The sequence below is a fragment of the Zosterops lateralis genome (genome assembly GCF_965231275.1).
Source record: "Zosterops lateralis genome assembly, chromosome: 26".
Taxonomy (NCBI): Eukaryota; Metazoa; Chordata; class Aves; order Passeriformes; family Zosteropidae; genus Zosterops; species Zosterops lateralis.
Window position 1 is genome coordinate 5,876,847 of NC_139786.1, and position 15,893 is coordinate 5,892,739.

At 47.9% G+C, this 15,893-nt stretch overlaps 1 protein-coding gene across 1 annotated transcript; it reads right to left on the reverse strand.

Moving 5' to 3' along the window:
* Nucleotides 1-7,981: 7,981 nt before the first annotated feature.
* DYRK3 (dual specificity tyrosine phosphorylation regulated kinase 3) lies at nucleotides 7,982-15,153 on the reverse strand. Its single transcript, XM_083878345.1, has 3 exons — nucleotides 14,999-15,153; nucleotides 14,249-14,364; nucleotides 7,982-10,551 (listed from the first exon to the last, which is right to left on the reverse strand). The coding sequence occupies exons 1-3, from the start codon at nucleotides 15,036-15,038 to the stop codon at nucleotides 8,986-8,988; spliced, it is 1,722 nt and encodes a 573-aa protein (XP_083734471.1). The 5' UTR covers nucleotides 15,039-15,153; the 3' UTR covers nucleotides 7,982-8,985.
* Nucleotides 15,154-15,893: the final 740 nt, after the last annotated feature.

Consider the following 15,893-nt stretch of genomic DNA (forward strand, 5'->3'; position numbering starts at 1 on the left):
CACATGGAGATGTGTCAAAGGACCACGCTTAGTCCTGCGAGTGCTGAAGAGGGGCCTGGAAATAGCTATAGCCAAGCTTGTGACCCATTAGACAGGGCAAAAGAGGAAGAAAATCCAGCTGGGAGATTCTGGCTCTCTCTTACCTCTCCTGTCACCTTTATTGCTCCTCCTGAGAGCTCAGCCAGGGCCCCTGAGCGAGGAATGAGATGACGAGGGAGGTGGAAACGATGCCGTGTCACCGAGGCCTCGTCAGCTCAGCTCCACGCAACTGGCACTGCTGAAACCTCCTGAATCAGCACCAGCTGGCTGGAAAATGAAAGCTGGGCTGTTTGCTCCCCTCTTGCACCGCCCAAAATAACCAGCAGCTTCCCTCCCCTCACCCCCTGTGAGCACACACATCCCCAGCTCCCCCAGCAACCAGCGTGCCCAGCCTGCTGCTCCCTGTGCCCCACAAGTGACCACATTAAATGGGCATTTTTGGAGATCACCAGGCTGTAAATGTCTGAAATGTGTTGGAGAACACAGTTCCCCCCTCCCAGGGCCCAGGGTGCTATGTGGAGGTTGTGAGGTGCTGTGGGGCACGTCCGGCAAGGAGGAAAATCATCTCAAACCACCCTCATTGTTTCCACTTTTATCTCATCTAAAGAAGAAACAGAGCATAAAAAGGTGGGCAGCACATTTCTCCAGGCTCCTTCAGAACTCTGAGGAGCTGCAGGAACTGCCCAGCTCCAGCCTCTTTCTGTCCTGTGTCACACAGGAGTCGACAGCATCCACACCAAACCACGCCAGGGGCTGAGCTCCACACGGGAAAACAGCACTGAAGGGAATTGTGCAGGGGATCCACAGGGGTTCTACAGCTCCTGTCTCACAGAGTCAGCCTCAGACAAATAAAACCATCCCTCTCAGCTTGCCTGCCTGTGTTCATTCGTGCTCATGGCGCTGGGAGCAGAGGAGTTCTGGTGTAAATTACCCGCACGACCTTTCCTGTTTGATGACTTTACAGCTGGCTGCTCACACCTCCAACATAATTCCATTTATGCCATCCATCATTAGCACCTGCTGGAGAGCCTGGCAGCTCCTGTGGTTGGTGCTGCTGTCCCCAGGGGCTGTGGCAGTGGCAGGGCACAGGATGGGCACACAGGGAGGTGACACTGCCCTGGGCAGGGCAGGACATGGCCAAGGACCTGCCATAGGGTTGAGTAAAATCCTTCTTTAGTCTTCTTGTTTTTCACCCACTTTGAATGAGCTCTGAGGCTCCTGCTGAGTGTGGCAGAGTGGAAATCATTTTTCCAGCTCTTTCCCCTGCCCAGCTGATGCCTTGGGAAGGCTGAGCTGGAACAGAGACTGGACAGAGCTGGAGAATAAAGTAGAGATTTATTGAAAGGCCTTTAGGATACACCTGGGGCAGGACAAGAGCCCAACCAAGGCTAAACCCAAGGAGGACCCAAAATGGACACAAAATATCTCACCAGTCAGGAGTTCTCACACTTTAATAAGTTTTGGTCCATTTGCGTGTTTGGGTTTAATTGTCCAATTCCAGCTCCAGGTTGTGAGGTCTCATCATTCTTGTTTTCTCCCTCCAGCCACCCTTGTTTGTGCTTTTGGGCCTGAAAGTTGTCCCTGGTGTGCAGCAGGAAAAGGATTTGTTTTCTTTACCTCTCCTGTGAAGAGAAATGAGTGACACTGAATGTGAGCTCATCACTGCACCCCTGGGCAGCACAGAATCTGAAAAACAACAGAGCCAAAACTTAAGGCATCACTACAAGCTCATCCAGCACAAAGCCCTTGAAGGCCACAGCAGCTGAACTCCACTCTCCCAGCAGCTTCTTGGTTGTGAGTTCTTGCATTGCCACATCCTTAGTGCCTACAGCCAAAAACCCACCCAGGGCAAGACCTGGCTGCCTCATTTCTCCTCTGGAGAGCCCTTGCTCACATCCCCTCCCCAGCACACCGCAGGTGGGGTGTTCTCCCCCTGCAATGAAATTCCTGTTAAATCCAGGCCGGTTTGTGTCACCGGTACCTCCAACAGTCCCTTCTGTGGGCTAATCAGGGATGTGCCTTATTGCTCTCAATCCCTTCTCGGCTATGCTTAATTACACTTAATTATTGTCACCACGGGCTCGGCCTTCCTGCCCTCCATCCCAGCAATCCCCGGCGATGCTGCCGTGCCTGCACAGCCGAATTCCGGAGCTTCCGAGGCGGCGGGAGGAGGAATGCGAACCCTTACATGGCTCCGCTGCCCTGCCAGGGGCTGCGCCCGCCTCTCGCTCGCCTTTGGAAAGCTCCTCTCAGCGGTTAAGAATGGCCAGACTTAATTCGGGCAGCTATTCCAGCCCCGCAGACAAAGGAAACAAGCCGGAGCACACTTCAGGAGCGATTATTTAAATCCCCGTGTCTGCAAGAGGCGGGAGGGGGGAAAGCTGCTGGTGCCAACCATCCCCAGGGCCACATCCCAAACCCTCCTGTGCCATTCCTTATAAGTTCAGCTTTCCCCAGACGTCTCGGTCCACATCTGCACCCGGGAAAATTGCATTTATCACCCGGGAAAATCGCATTTATCACTCCCCTATAAACTCTGGGGAGAGAGGAAAAAAACCCGGTCAATGATACGTGTTTATCCCTGGGTTTTACACCCAAAACCCAAGTGAAGATTGGGTTTCCCTGTCAGAGGGAAAGGCGTTTCTGAGCATCTCTGCACGTGGCTGTCCCAAAAAGGTGTTTGCAAAGCCCGTTGGGGTAATGGGGACATGAGGAAAGAAAACAAACCCGGAGCTGCCACCGCTCCCTCCTGGCCCGTGCTGAGCTCACAAACCCAGCCGGTGAATCATCCCAGCGCCAGCTTGAAGAAAACATGATTTAGGGGCAGAATCCTCCGGGCAGGGACACCTTTCACTATCCCAGGAGGCTCCAAGCCCCGTCCAGCCTGGCCTGGGATACTCCCCGGGACCCACCTCAGTGACCTCCCCACCCTCAGTGAAGGATTGTCCACAATATCCAATCTAACCCTTCTCTCTCCCAGTCTGAATCTCTTCCCTCTCGTCCTGTCACTACAATAATTAACAATAATTGGAATACGCCACAGGAGTAACAAACTCCAGCCTTCTGCTCTCGGTTTTTGTGCAGATTCAGGTTTTTACCAGCACCTCTCAGCACGATTTTACCGGGCACAAAGACAGGGCTCAGCTTTGCTGTTGGATTCCCCAGCCCCTCCACTGGCACCAAACATTATTTTAACCCCTCACAGTGCCTGTGCAGCTCAGACAGCAGAATTTGGGATCAGTCCCTTACCACGTTATATCAACAAGTATTACAGCAGGGCAGATAAACTTATGTTTTTCTTAATCTGAGGTGCTGTGCTTGAGAAAATGTCACTCAGAGAGTGTCCCATGGACTCTGGCTGAACACAGCTACACATATTTATTTACAAATACCACAAACAAAGACATCTAAATCTCTCTATTTTATTTTTTTTTACTTATTGTTTACTTATTTTTATTTATTGTTTTCAGCTTGCAAACTTTAAAAAAATCAGTTATTTGCCATTCACCCACATTAAAACAAGGTAAAAATTCACTGTGTTGTCTGCACACACTGTGTGTTTGTGACACACATGGTTTAATCACCCAGGTTGTAGCTGGAGACCTTTTCCTGGAGCATGATTTCATCTTCAAACCATCCCAATATCCACTTGTGTACAGTAAGTTCCTCATTTATAGGTTTCTAATAAAAGCAAATCTCCCCTAAGTGGCTATTACTGGATTTCTCCTTTCAGCCTGGGGATAAGCAGGATTCTGGGCTTTAAAAAGCTCTCTAGTGGGCTGAATAAGAAAGTGACAACTGAAGAATGTCATGGCAAAACTCTGGTGTGTTCTAATTACAGCACTGTTAACGAGAGGAACATTTGTCAGGGCAGAGCTTCATCACGTTTAGCACAGACACAGAAACCTCCCACTCACCCAGGGACAAGTTTCTCTGCTCTCCAGGCAGATGCCACAGGAGGTGGTGTCTGCCAGCACAAGGTAAGTTCCACCAGCTGGAAATAATTAATACCTTTTGCTTTTTCGTTTTAATCAAGGACTTTTAGGAATCTGCACACTTGATCGCCGAAGAAAACGATGAGTTTATTTTTCTTTTAAAAACGACCCAAAATACAACTTTAGGAAATCTGCTTGTTACATTTAGATACATAGTTTGAGACTGACTGAATTCCAGAATGTTCCACCACGGTTACATCCACATGCACCTCCACTGTTTCCCACATTCCCCCACCCTATCACACCTCATCACGATATTCATAATAAAAAGGCAAAACTGCAGATTCTGAGGACGCTGACATTCAGCTGGAACATCTGCAATGTGTAAGAACCCCTGGCCAGGAGGCAGATGGAGGCTGGTGAAACCCTGAGTGCTGTGTGGGGGGGCTCTGGGACAGCACAGACCCTCTGAATTGGAATAAAAAATCCAAATTCAGGAGCCACAGATTTTACCTGGCTCAGGGGGAGTTACAGAGCTGGAGGCATTGGTGGCATTTCAGAACTCTCTGATGGGATGTAGGAGGTGTATTTACTTCCACAAAGTGCTGTTTAATTAATAAAAAAAATAAAAATCAAGTGGTGTTTGTGAGCTTCTGGCTCTGCACAACTCCCTGACAGGAGGAAGGATTTGAGATTATCCCAGGGAACAGGAACAGGAGAGGGAACAGCCTCAGGCTGGGCCAGGGGAGGCTCAGGTTGGACACCAGCAGGAATTTCCTCATGGAAAGTGTGGTCAGGCCCAGGGAAGTCTGGAGTGCCCATCCCTGGAGGTGTCCAATAACTGGACACTGGTCTGGGTGACAATGGGGATCAGGCACAGGTTGGAACTGATGATCCTGGAGGGCTTTTCCAGCCTCAGCGATTCCAGGACTCTGATAGCACCAGATATAGAATCACACTGTCCAACACCCAAAGTTGCCAGGTCCCCACAGCTCTGAGCACTCAGCATGTGCAGAAACCCCAGGATTTTTCATTAAAGTCTCTGAGCACAGTTTGTTTTTAGTCTCAGCTGGTGCTGCACACAAGTCCCACAGATCTTTCCATATTATTTCGGCTCTCCACTTCCACAACGGAATTAAACTTTGGCAGGCAGGGGATTTGTATCATTTCAGCAGAGATCTCTGAGTGCAGCATCAGCCTTTTGCTTGTGTGCCTGGGATTAGCAAGACATTGCTGAGATCATCATATATATGTTTCACAGCCAGGACAGCTTTTGGTATTAAACAAGAAACAAAAAACAAACCCCAGGAGAGCTGCAGCCTGCAGCCCTTTAAAAACGACCCTGTGTTTGTTTGAGAGGTAGTTTTGAAGGTGATGATCATTGCAAAGAAGTTCTGCAACTGCATAAGAACTTTTCAACTGCACAAAAACCCTAACAGGTAAAAAAGACTGTAAGCAATCACTCACTGTTCCACAAAAGTTGTATTAAATCTGTCCAGTTAATCTGCTGTGGATTCTCAGGTCACTGGTCAAGCAGGATTCCCATTGCAGCTGGCTGGGAGGATAAAAAACACCAGTGAGGAGTGTCTGTGGCACCCACAGCATCTCTAGATTTAGGTTAAGAGTCTTTCAGGTGTGTTGCTCATGCATCGTCATTGATTTACATAAAAATATTGCTGAGCCAAAGAGCTGAAACTGCAGCCAAATGAACAGGTGTGATTTGCACCTCTCACAGGGTAGTAAAACACTATAAAGAACATTTCAAAACAAGTCTGGGTGACTTTTAGAAGTGTCTGATTTGCTGTAAACACAAGGGATTTATTTGCATGTGTTCTGTTCTCTCCTCAGGAGAACATGACTGAGGTGCCAGTGCTGGCAGCTTAACAAAGCAAAGCTACCACAAAACCAAAAATTCCTCTTTATTTTCAGACATTTTTCATTTTAGGCTACTTCCAACACTCTCAGCAGTAGCACAGGTAATGATGTGATGGCCTCTGGTGATTTCAGACCTGCCCAGAGTTTGGCTTTCCCAAAAACAAGTGTGACTTTGAGCTTTGGCCATATCTGGCCAGCACAGACACCGAGATCGTGCCCGCCCCTGATAAATGACAGTGACACAGCCCAGGGCCCCACAGGGGTGCCTTGGACAACTCCTGCTCCAGCTCACAGGGAACCCAACAGGTCCAGGCTTTGCAGGGATGATTTCTCAGATGATATTTATTGGCTCACCCAGAGGGCTCTCCCAGTTTGGGAATTCTGCGTCACACAATTCACCAAAAGCAAATGATTCATGAAGAAATTTGGGATTTTTGATTGGGAACAAGACCTCAATATTCTCAGCTGTGTTTCCTGGGTTAGGAAGAAGTTTCCAGCCCAGTAAATATCTGCTGAGGCTGCTTTTCCTTCTCACCTAAATTAGCAATTCACATAACCACATATTTGATTTTCAAATATGGCAGCACCAAGTAAGTAAGAGCCAGTCTTAAACAAACACTCGTGCAGTCAGGGCATGCTGAACACATTTTCTAGATGAAAAGCCACAAGTTTTGCCAGTTAATTGCTTTATCTGCAGCTTCACAGCCCCAGCCTTAAGCAAAATTACTGAATGTGCACCAGAGGCAGCACCAGAAGTTCCCTCACAGTCACTTCTTCCTACAAGTCAAATTATATTTATTATTCTACACTTTTTATAGATAAAATGGTTTTGAATCAGGACTCTGCTGTGTTCCTGGGCCCTGTTTGTGCAGCTCCCAGGACATCACCACTGCTCCTTCTGCCAGGTTCCAGCACCACCATCACCTTATATTCTCCTTAAGAAATATATATATATATATATATATTCTCCTTAAGATATATAATCTTAAGGATTTCATAAAATCCTTTTCCATGCATCTTTCCTACCAAGCTATTGCTCCTGAAAGATTCCTTTCTCCCTTCTCACCTGGTGTATTTTGTTAAAAAAGAAATGTAAAGGGCAGAAAAGGAAGACAAAGAAAATTTCTGGCTTCTGAAAATGTGCCAGATCTATTAGACATTCTACTAAAATCGATGCAAATATCTTCTGCCACTTCCCTCCAGAATCCACTTCCCTCGTTCTTCATTCAAAAAAATACTTCACTCAGCCAAGCAAAATAAAAAATACCAGCCATGTGTGGCTGTCAGTGACCCATGAACAGCCTGTCCATGCTGGTTGCTGCACGGATAAGGGCCAGACTGTTATTTTAATATCATTTCTAAGCTCATTGAATTGACACTCGTGAAACAAAACAACTCAGAAAAGCTCCACACATAAGAACTTCCATTTCAGCTCCTGGGAACCTCAATTTAAAGTCCTCTGGAGCTCTGGCTGAGTCTTTTTGAGGTTTCCTGCAGGCCTCCACCCAGTGCTGTGATGACCCAGAGGGGTCAGAGCAGCCCCATCTCCCCAGGGGAAGGGTCTCCTACTGAACATTTGCCCACCTTGTATTTAAAATCACCCTGGTGACTCCTTTGTTTATGTACTGAGAGTCTCCTTTAGCATTCAAAACCTGCTGCAGAGAAAGTCATTACATTTCAAACCTTCTGTTCATTAAAGCTCTAAATTGCTTTAAAGTCCTGTTCAGGCACCTGGCAAGGGATCAGATGGTTTTGGAGATGGACTCGGGCCATGAGGCTGCAAGAAGGAACAACCCCAACAAGCTGTGCTGTGGCTGTGACAGGTCACACCACCCTGGCATGTTCTGGGAAGATAAAGGAAGAGGAAATACAAGCTCATGGAGTTCAAGAATGAGAAAATGTAGGCACCCAAAGGCCTGAAGGAAGGCAATTAGAAACAAAGCAGCTCTTCCCATAAAATATTTCCATTTGGATCCGCCAGTTCTTGCACCTTATCAGCCTTTCCTGGTTCTGTTTCCAGAGATTTTGTTGAGATTTCAGAGCACACTCCCATTTATTGATGTGTGTTTCCCCCCCTCCCTCATTTTCCAGTCACAGCCCTGGGCCTGAAAAAGTTCTACTTGTCTGGCAGGGGTGGCATGTTTGCATTTTTATTAAAAGAGCTTCATATAATTCAATGGAATTCACTCTACACAAAGAGATATTTTTTGCAAATACCAGAATCTCAAACATGGATATAAACCAGCTCTTGAAGTTCAACATTTTTTTTTAGAAACACAGGAAAAACAAAGACACACACCTGGCAGAACCGATGATGGAAATCTGAGCTCCAATGAAACAGATCATTTACTCATTACCTGAACAAACTGGCTCTCACTTGTGATGGACCAGGCCTGATCCCAAATTCTCGTAATGGACCAGGCCTGATCCCAAATTCCCCTAAAAGCTTTCCATAGATTTTAAGGGGGAAATAGCAAGTGTTACTGAAATTAGTAGTTTTATTTAGATATATCCTGTGTTTCATGGCATTTCTACGCTGCTTTGAAATTTTATCATCTGAGTATTTTCTTTTCCAACAACAAATTCCTTTGGTGTCTACATCCCATCACTTTTTTTAAAATCCCAGGATAGATATGGGAAAAGCAATGCAGAGAAATAAAATTCTTCAAACTTAAGCAATTGGCAAGTAAGTTTCTAATGCATTACATTAATGCATTTGTGCTTTTGACAAGAGATTTAAAAACTTTCCCCTGGAACAGAAGGAGTTCAGCTGGAGATAACTGAAAACATGAAGTTTAAATCAAGTTCCTTTCCTGCCTTAAGCAAATGAACCTGTTGAGCCATGATAAGAAATGGTTTGATTTCTAAACCAGTATTTTTAAACAAACTGTCTCTGTACTCCCCAGCTGAGCTGAACCCTCAGCAGTGGAATATGCACCAGGTGTGAGTGAATAAAACTGGATAAAATCAGCCCTTTAAAATGTGCACTTTTTGACTGATCTTCCAATATTCCAGACTGAGCCCCCTACGGAAAATTAAATCCATTAAAACCCTCTGCATTTGATTTCCTCCCACAGCATGAACAGACAGTTAACGCACACACATGGGGTGTATCCTGGGAACCCCTCTCTCCCCACTAGCTGACCAGTTTGGGGAGCACAGTACACAGAGGGATGTTGCCACTGGACTCAGGGGCCATAGTGCCCCTCATCTTGCTGGAGACTGCAGACACAGGAGGCAACTTGTTAGAAATTCCTTGGAAGGAACCTGAATAGCTGGAAATCCTCCTGCTGGAGCTTTTCTCCAAACCGGCCGCTTTGGGCACCCGTTTGCAGATCCAGGGGTGCCGCAGGGCCTGGCTGGGGATCATGCGTGCAGAGGGATCCCAGCTGAGGCACTCCTTCAGGAAACCAGTGAACAAGGGGTCGTCACAGCCCTTCAGAGCTGTCACCCAGTCCTTGTTCCCCGGGGCTCCCCTCACCTTGCCCCGGCGCGTGCGGCCCCCGCTCAGGGTCACCTTCCCGTCCGGCTGCGTCAGCACCGTGCAGTACCGGGGCTGACCCTTGGAGTTGATGAAGTTCTTGGCTCGTTTGGATTGATCCAAGAGCTTCTGAGGTGGCATTCCGAGGAGTTCCATGATGCAGGCCAGTTGGTCTGACTCGTCCTCTCCAGGAAAAAGAGGGTAGCCAGTCAAAAGCTCCACCAGGATGCAGCCAAAACTCCACATGTCTATGGGCATCCCATAGCGGCTGCCCAGGATCACCTCTGGAGCCCGATAAAACCGGGACTGGATGTATGTGTAGACTCTTTGGTGCTCAAAACAGCTGGACCCAAAATCTATAACCTTGATTCCGCTCCTCCCTTGCTGTTTTAGGAGGATGTTTTCTGGCTTCAAGTCACAGTGGATGATTTTGTTTCGATAAAGGGCATCCAAACACTGCAGGATGGAGTGAGCGAACTTCCGAACCAGCTGCAGGCTGAAGCCCTGAAATTTATTCCTTTTAATCAGCTCATACAAGTTCATACTCAACAGTTCAAAGGTCATGCAGATGTGGTTCCGAAAGGTGAAGCTTTCCAGCATGTGGATCACATTCATGCTGCCTGTTTTATCCTGCTTCTTCAGGTGCTCCAGGATCCTGATCTCCTCAGCGGCTTGGCGATGGAACCTCTTCTCGTTGCGAACCATCTTTAAGGCCAGGTGTTGGTGAAGTTTGTGATCATAGACTTTAGCAACTTGTCCAAAACTGCCCTTGCCAATGATTTTGAGCACCTCATACCTGTAGGCCAGGTGGTCGTGGGGCACGTGGATGTAGCTGCCTTGGTCGTCATCGTAGCCGCTGTTGTTGGGGCCGCCGATCACCCCTTGCCTCTTTTTGGCAGACGCCCCCACAAAGTAAATCTCAGAGAAACTGAAGATCTCCTGCTGCTCGTAAGCTGATAGCTGATGTTTGTACTGTCTGACAGCTTGCTCTGGAGCTTGGGAGATGGCTTTATGTGATTTCAAGGAGCTCCCATTGCCCCTAGCACCCAGGTTCTCCAGGCTTTTCTCTTTTCTCAGGGAAGGGAGAGATCTTTCTGGAGTAAGGCCTGCAGAGTGAAGAGCACCGCTCCTTCTGTTGCCAGAGTCCTCAAATAACTGCTCCACTTTGACCTGATTTCCAGCCAGACAGTGATCCTTCATGGTGAGTTTGTTGACAGAAACCTAGAAGGGAGAAAGTAGTTTAGTTTATCTTTTAAAGCACAGGTTAAAAATAAAATCACTACCAACAGAGAATAGGTAACACAGATGATTTTGGCATTTATTAGCAACAAATATAAAATGCTGGACTAAATTAAGTTACAAGCATAGTTATAGAAGGGTACACAAAGAGAAAGCAACTCCCTGCAACAGCACTTGTGCTTTTAAATCCAGAAAGGGAAACCCTAGCCAGCCAAAGACTGAAACAACCACAAAATACCTATCTCCAGTCTGCAAAGGGCTAGGGAACAGCTATGTTTAGCTTCAAACGTGGGTGCAGCAGCACAGCCACCAACAGATGCAACTTGCACCTGTCTGGAGCACGGAATGGAACGAGGACATGCTGAGAAGGGGCAGGAAGATTGCACAGCCAGGCTGCCAAAGGAAGACAAAGCAACACCAGCAGGTGACGTGGCTGCTGTGAGGCAGCTGCACCAGGAGCAGGAGGAGGACAGGGCAAGGCAAGGTAAACCAGTCTTTAAAAGAAATTCATTGTGGGGTCTTAATTTCAAGAGGAAAAAACATCATGATATCCACACCTCCCTTTGAAATCATGGTGGAATTATAGAATACCCTGAGCTGGAAGGGACCTATAAAAACCATCAAGTCCAACTGCTGGCCCTGCACAGGACACCCCAAAATCCCTCCCAGTCTCTGAGAGCATGGTTCTGGAGCTCTGGCAGCCTTGGGGCCATGCCCATGCCCTGGGCAGCCTGTTCTGTGCCCCAGCACCCTCTGGGGGAAGAACTTTTGTCCAACCCAAACCTCCCTGACCCGGCTCCAGCCATTCTCCTGGGTCCTGTCACTGTCACACAGGAAAGAGAGAACTGCACAACTCTCTTAACACAGACTTGAATAACTAAGAACACCTCCCACTCCAACTCACTCCCTCTTACCACCATGTGCTAAAATATTTACATCTGAAACAAACACATACGAGGTGAGAAAAACACTGTGAAATTCTCCAGGCTTGTCAATTTTACTATTTAGTAAACGCTGACACCCTGGGAGGTCAGTTTCCCACTGGCACAGCAGTTATTCCCTTTCCTGCTCGCTGGCACTCCTTGCTGAGAGGCAGCACAGAGGTGTTGTCCATTCCCAGGCAGAACTGAAGAAGCCCTGACTGAAGCAGCAACATCTGTTTTCCATTTTGTCCTTTAATCTAAAAATAAAGATCTCAGACACATGCCAAACCGAATCCCTGAAAACCAAAATAACTACACAGGAATCAAACAAAAATATAAATAAACCTGCAACCCCACAGCAATAAAACCAAATTCCTTTTTAGTTACATCCAGCCCAACATCTCAGCAGGGTCAGCAAATAAGGGAAGTGCATGTTCTCGCCAAAGCCAACTACACACAGCTCATAAAAGACTCCGTTTGTTGGTGCTGCCCTGAAATGTTAGTTCTTGCCCACAAGCCTCAAAAAATGAGCATTTCCCTGTAGAACTCAGTCCTTATCAACATGGAGAGATCCTATGAAGCTCCACTCCTCCTATCAACCCCAAAATGCAGTGTGCTGGGAGGGACACGCCTCGCCAGAGTCTGAAACAAAAACAACAGAGCCCAGCCCTGGTAACGCGGAATAAACGCCTTTTTCTTGGAGCCTGGCTGAACCTCTGAGATAAGAATGACATTTTTTCAGAGCTGGCTCAAAGATTCTTCAGTCCAGCAGACCCAAACAGAAAGTTTACAAACAAACAGGAGAAATAAAAACAGAACTGGGCTCACATTTGTTTAAATATTCTCCACGCATGAGCAGTAGCAGCTCTGCTGGTGCTGCTGCTCATAGCAAACATTTTGTACCTCTGAATCCCTAAATAAACCAGGAATTCATGATTCCATTTATCCTGGAACGATTTCTTAATGAAGGAATTATGGCTTTGGATTTCAAACCTGACTCAACGGTTGTAAGGTCTCAATTTTCATCCTTAGAGGACTCCCAAAATCAGTTGCCACATGATGGTGAGACACAAATATAGCTTCATCTTCACTTGAACTCTGAAGAGCTGCACTCAGATGACTCCTGGGTAACATCAGCTTGCTTTCAACAGCTTTCTTTTACAAATCCCAGGCTCCACAGGTTTTTGGTTTTATGGCTGAAGTGCAGGCAAGAAATGAGGCTGACAACACCAGTGGCACCCTGTCGAAAACTCATCCCTGACAAAACTTCATTTTCACTGACAAGGAGACAGCTACTGCAATTCCTACACAAACTGGTGTGCACAGATGTTCTGAGCACTGAATTAGACTGAATTCAGTCCGTGTATTTTCAAAGCAGAGAGACTTTGTGTTCTCTTGCAGGACACAAGGCATTCCCGATGAAGGAATGGGCAGCTGCAGTCATCACCAGGACTCCTCACCTCTCATGTAACATCACATCATCATAAAATATCTTGCAAGAAGAAAACTAAAAATCCAGGTATTTTCCTATCAAAACATAGCAGGATCATTTTCAGCCTCACCCCCTGCTTGCCTGATACCACTGAGGCTGGATTTTATTGATACATCACCATGCAAACTGGGCATGCTACAAATCCTTAATCTTGCCCTAAGAAGTTAACAGGCTTCAGGGACAAAACACAGATGAAGACAAGTCAAATCAAACAGTCACAGATTTATATTTGTATTTCACTGTATAGTTCCACTCTATTGACTTGTATTCAGTTACGAACAAATGAAGTCACACTATGGTTTAAAACATTGCTGCTGAAATCTTTCCACATCCCTGCAAATAAAAAACCCCAACCCACTACTCTTCAAACCCTACTGCAAATTCCTTCTGCTCCCCCTCATCATTACCAAAAAGGGAAAAAAAACCCAGACTCATGCCCCTGAGTTTGCACAGACCAAATTTGTTACAACAAAACTCCACAAGGTGATGATTTTCAAATGCATCTCGCTAAGGGCAATGTCTATTTTCACTTTTTAGAGAGTGAGAGGGGTTTTTTTAAGCTTAAACTCATTCCCTTCTGCCAGAATTCAACAAGAGCCAGAACACATTTAAAACCCATCTAAAGGAGAGATCAGTGTACAAAAGTACAGCTGAACATGAGCACTACTGAACCAATTAAAGGGGAAAAAAAAATCTCCCAACTCCACATCTGCTGAGGGAACAGAGCCCTGATGAAAGAGCCCGGCAACACCTTCAGTTCATGAGGAGCTATTTCGGTAGAAGTGACAGATAATGCCCAAGTTTTCAGAGCAGAAAGATACTTTTGTGAGATGTTTGGCAGCCACACAGACTCACACTGCTCCTTCTGCTGCTCCTACGTACTTACCCGTCGGAATTTTCATGAGGGAAACTAAATTGGAAACGTGCAGGAGGAGGCAGAGCAAAGCGTGTGTGGATTTACTTATCAGAGTACAAGGTGACAAGGCAGAACGCTTCAACGCTTTGTAAAGTGACTTTTTTTCTTTTTGACTGAAACACAAACTGAGGGCAGTAAGATGGGATTCCTGAGGCTGCCAGCAAGTTCTGCAGTGAACACAGCACATCGTTTTTATGCTCAGGAAAAACAATAATGTTAAGAAGCCACTACAAAGCTGCAAAATCCTGCTTTTAAAATTTATTCTCTGTAGGGAGGTATCAGACCCCCAGATAGTTTTCACTGCCACACAGAACACTGTGAAGACAGAGATGACTGTAAAATACTCACATGAGTTCTTGAAAGGGAAGGAAGTCCTGAAGGGCTCTCTTCTTCATTTGTAGGCTCTGGGTATCTACACTCATCTATCCTCATATAGGAGTCGTACAATCCGTCTCCAATCCTGCCTGGAAAGGTCCCACACACAAACCAGTTATTCACAACAACTCACACTGATAGAGCCAAATGCTGAAATGCAACTCCCTTCAGCACATTTTAATCTGTGAAATCATTGATTCTCCTTCACTCATTAAATGATCTTTGGAATCTAACTATATTTTCATACCACAGGAGCGCGATGCTTCTGGAGAATCTTAATTCGAGATACTTTTAATTTAGAGCTTCTTTTTCGTTAATCAACTTCTGCACTGCAAAAAAATACATCCCTAAGAAACACTAACCACCATCCTCCCCGCTTCCCCTTAATCAGGATAATCCCAAACGAGCAGAAAACGAGCAAACACTTAAACACTTGATAGGACTATCCTTTAAAGCAGGTTATCCCTTAAAAATGAGATGTAGGAATTATAGCTGCAAAAACGTGGGGAAAGGAAAAAAAAAAAAAAAAAAAAAAAAAGAATAAGAAAAGGCGGCGTCTCTCGCTGTCGGTTGCTCAAGAACTTAAAATCGCGAAGTCTATCGCGACAGACCCGACGGACGGCGGGGACCACGCGGGGGGCTCGGCGGCCACCGACCCAAATCGCATCCCTCCCTTTCCCCCCCAGCCCCCGGGACCCCCGGCCGCCTCCTCCTCCTGCTCACCCGCTGCGAGAGGCCCGTCCGGCTTCCTGCCGAGCAGCATGGTGTCGGGGGGGCCCCGGCGCGGGCCCCATGCCCGGCGGGTGCCGCTGCCCAGCGCGGCCGCTCGGCCCCGGCCCGGCCCGGCCGTTGCCCCGGGAACGGCCCCCGCCCGCCGCCCGCCCGCCCGCGCCTGCGCAGCGCCGCCGGGGCGGGATCGCGCCCGGGGCTGCGGGGCTCCGGCTCCCGCTTCGCTTCTCCCCTTAACCGAGCCCGCCCCGAGGGACCCCCACACACCGCGGGCTGCTCGGCCTGCAGGAGGGGAGGCCGCCGGGGCGGGATCGCGCCCGCGGCTGCGGAACTTCCCTGTTCGCTTCGCTTCTCCCCTCAGCCCAACCCGCCCCCAGGGACCCCCGCACAGCGCGGAGTGCTCGGCCTGCAGGAGGGGAGGCCGCCGGGGCGGGATCGTGCTCGGGGCTGTGGAGCTTCCCTGTTCGCTTCGCTTCTCCCCTCAGCCCAACCCGCCCCCAGGGACCCCCGCACAGCGCGGAGTGCTCGGCCTGCAGGAGGGGAGGCCGCCGGGGCGGGATCGTGCTCGGGGCTGTGGAGCTTCCCTGTTCGCTTCGCTTCTCCCCTCAGCCCAGCCCGCCCGGAGGGACCCCCGCACACCGCGGCGTGCTCGCCTTCCTCTCCTCACAGCGGGGCGTGGAAGGATTTTTAAATTTACTTTTGTTTTGGGACAGTGTACACTCTGTGGGTCTACCCCGATCTTCTCCCTGCCTTTGCAACATGGCCCTCTGTGTGTGCTACAGAAATAAACCTGTCCGTGGTTGCGGAGAGGCGATGGAGGCAAAACGCTGAGTGCTGCATGTGGGAGGCTCTGGGACAGCAAAGGCTGCCCCGACCCTGCCAGCCCCTC

Bases quoted from the DNA above. Each gene is read 5' to 3' on its own strand.
- DYRK3 (XM_083878345.1), bottom strand. From the start codon at position 15,038: ATGCTGCTCGGCAGGAAGCCGGACGGGCCTCTCGCAGCGG. The intron at 14,365-14,998 runs GTGAGCAGGAGG...GGACCTTTCCAG, and splicing joins GGACGGGCCTCTCGCAGCGG to GCAGGATTGGAGACGGATTG. The intron at 10,552-14,248 runs GTGAGTATTTTA...TCTCCCTTCTAG, and splicing joins CTTCCCTTTCAAGAACTCAT to GTTTCTGTCAACAAACTCAC.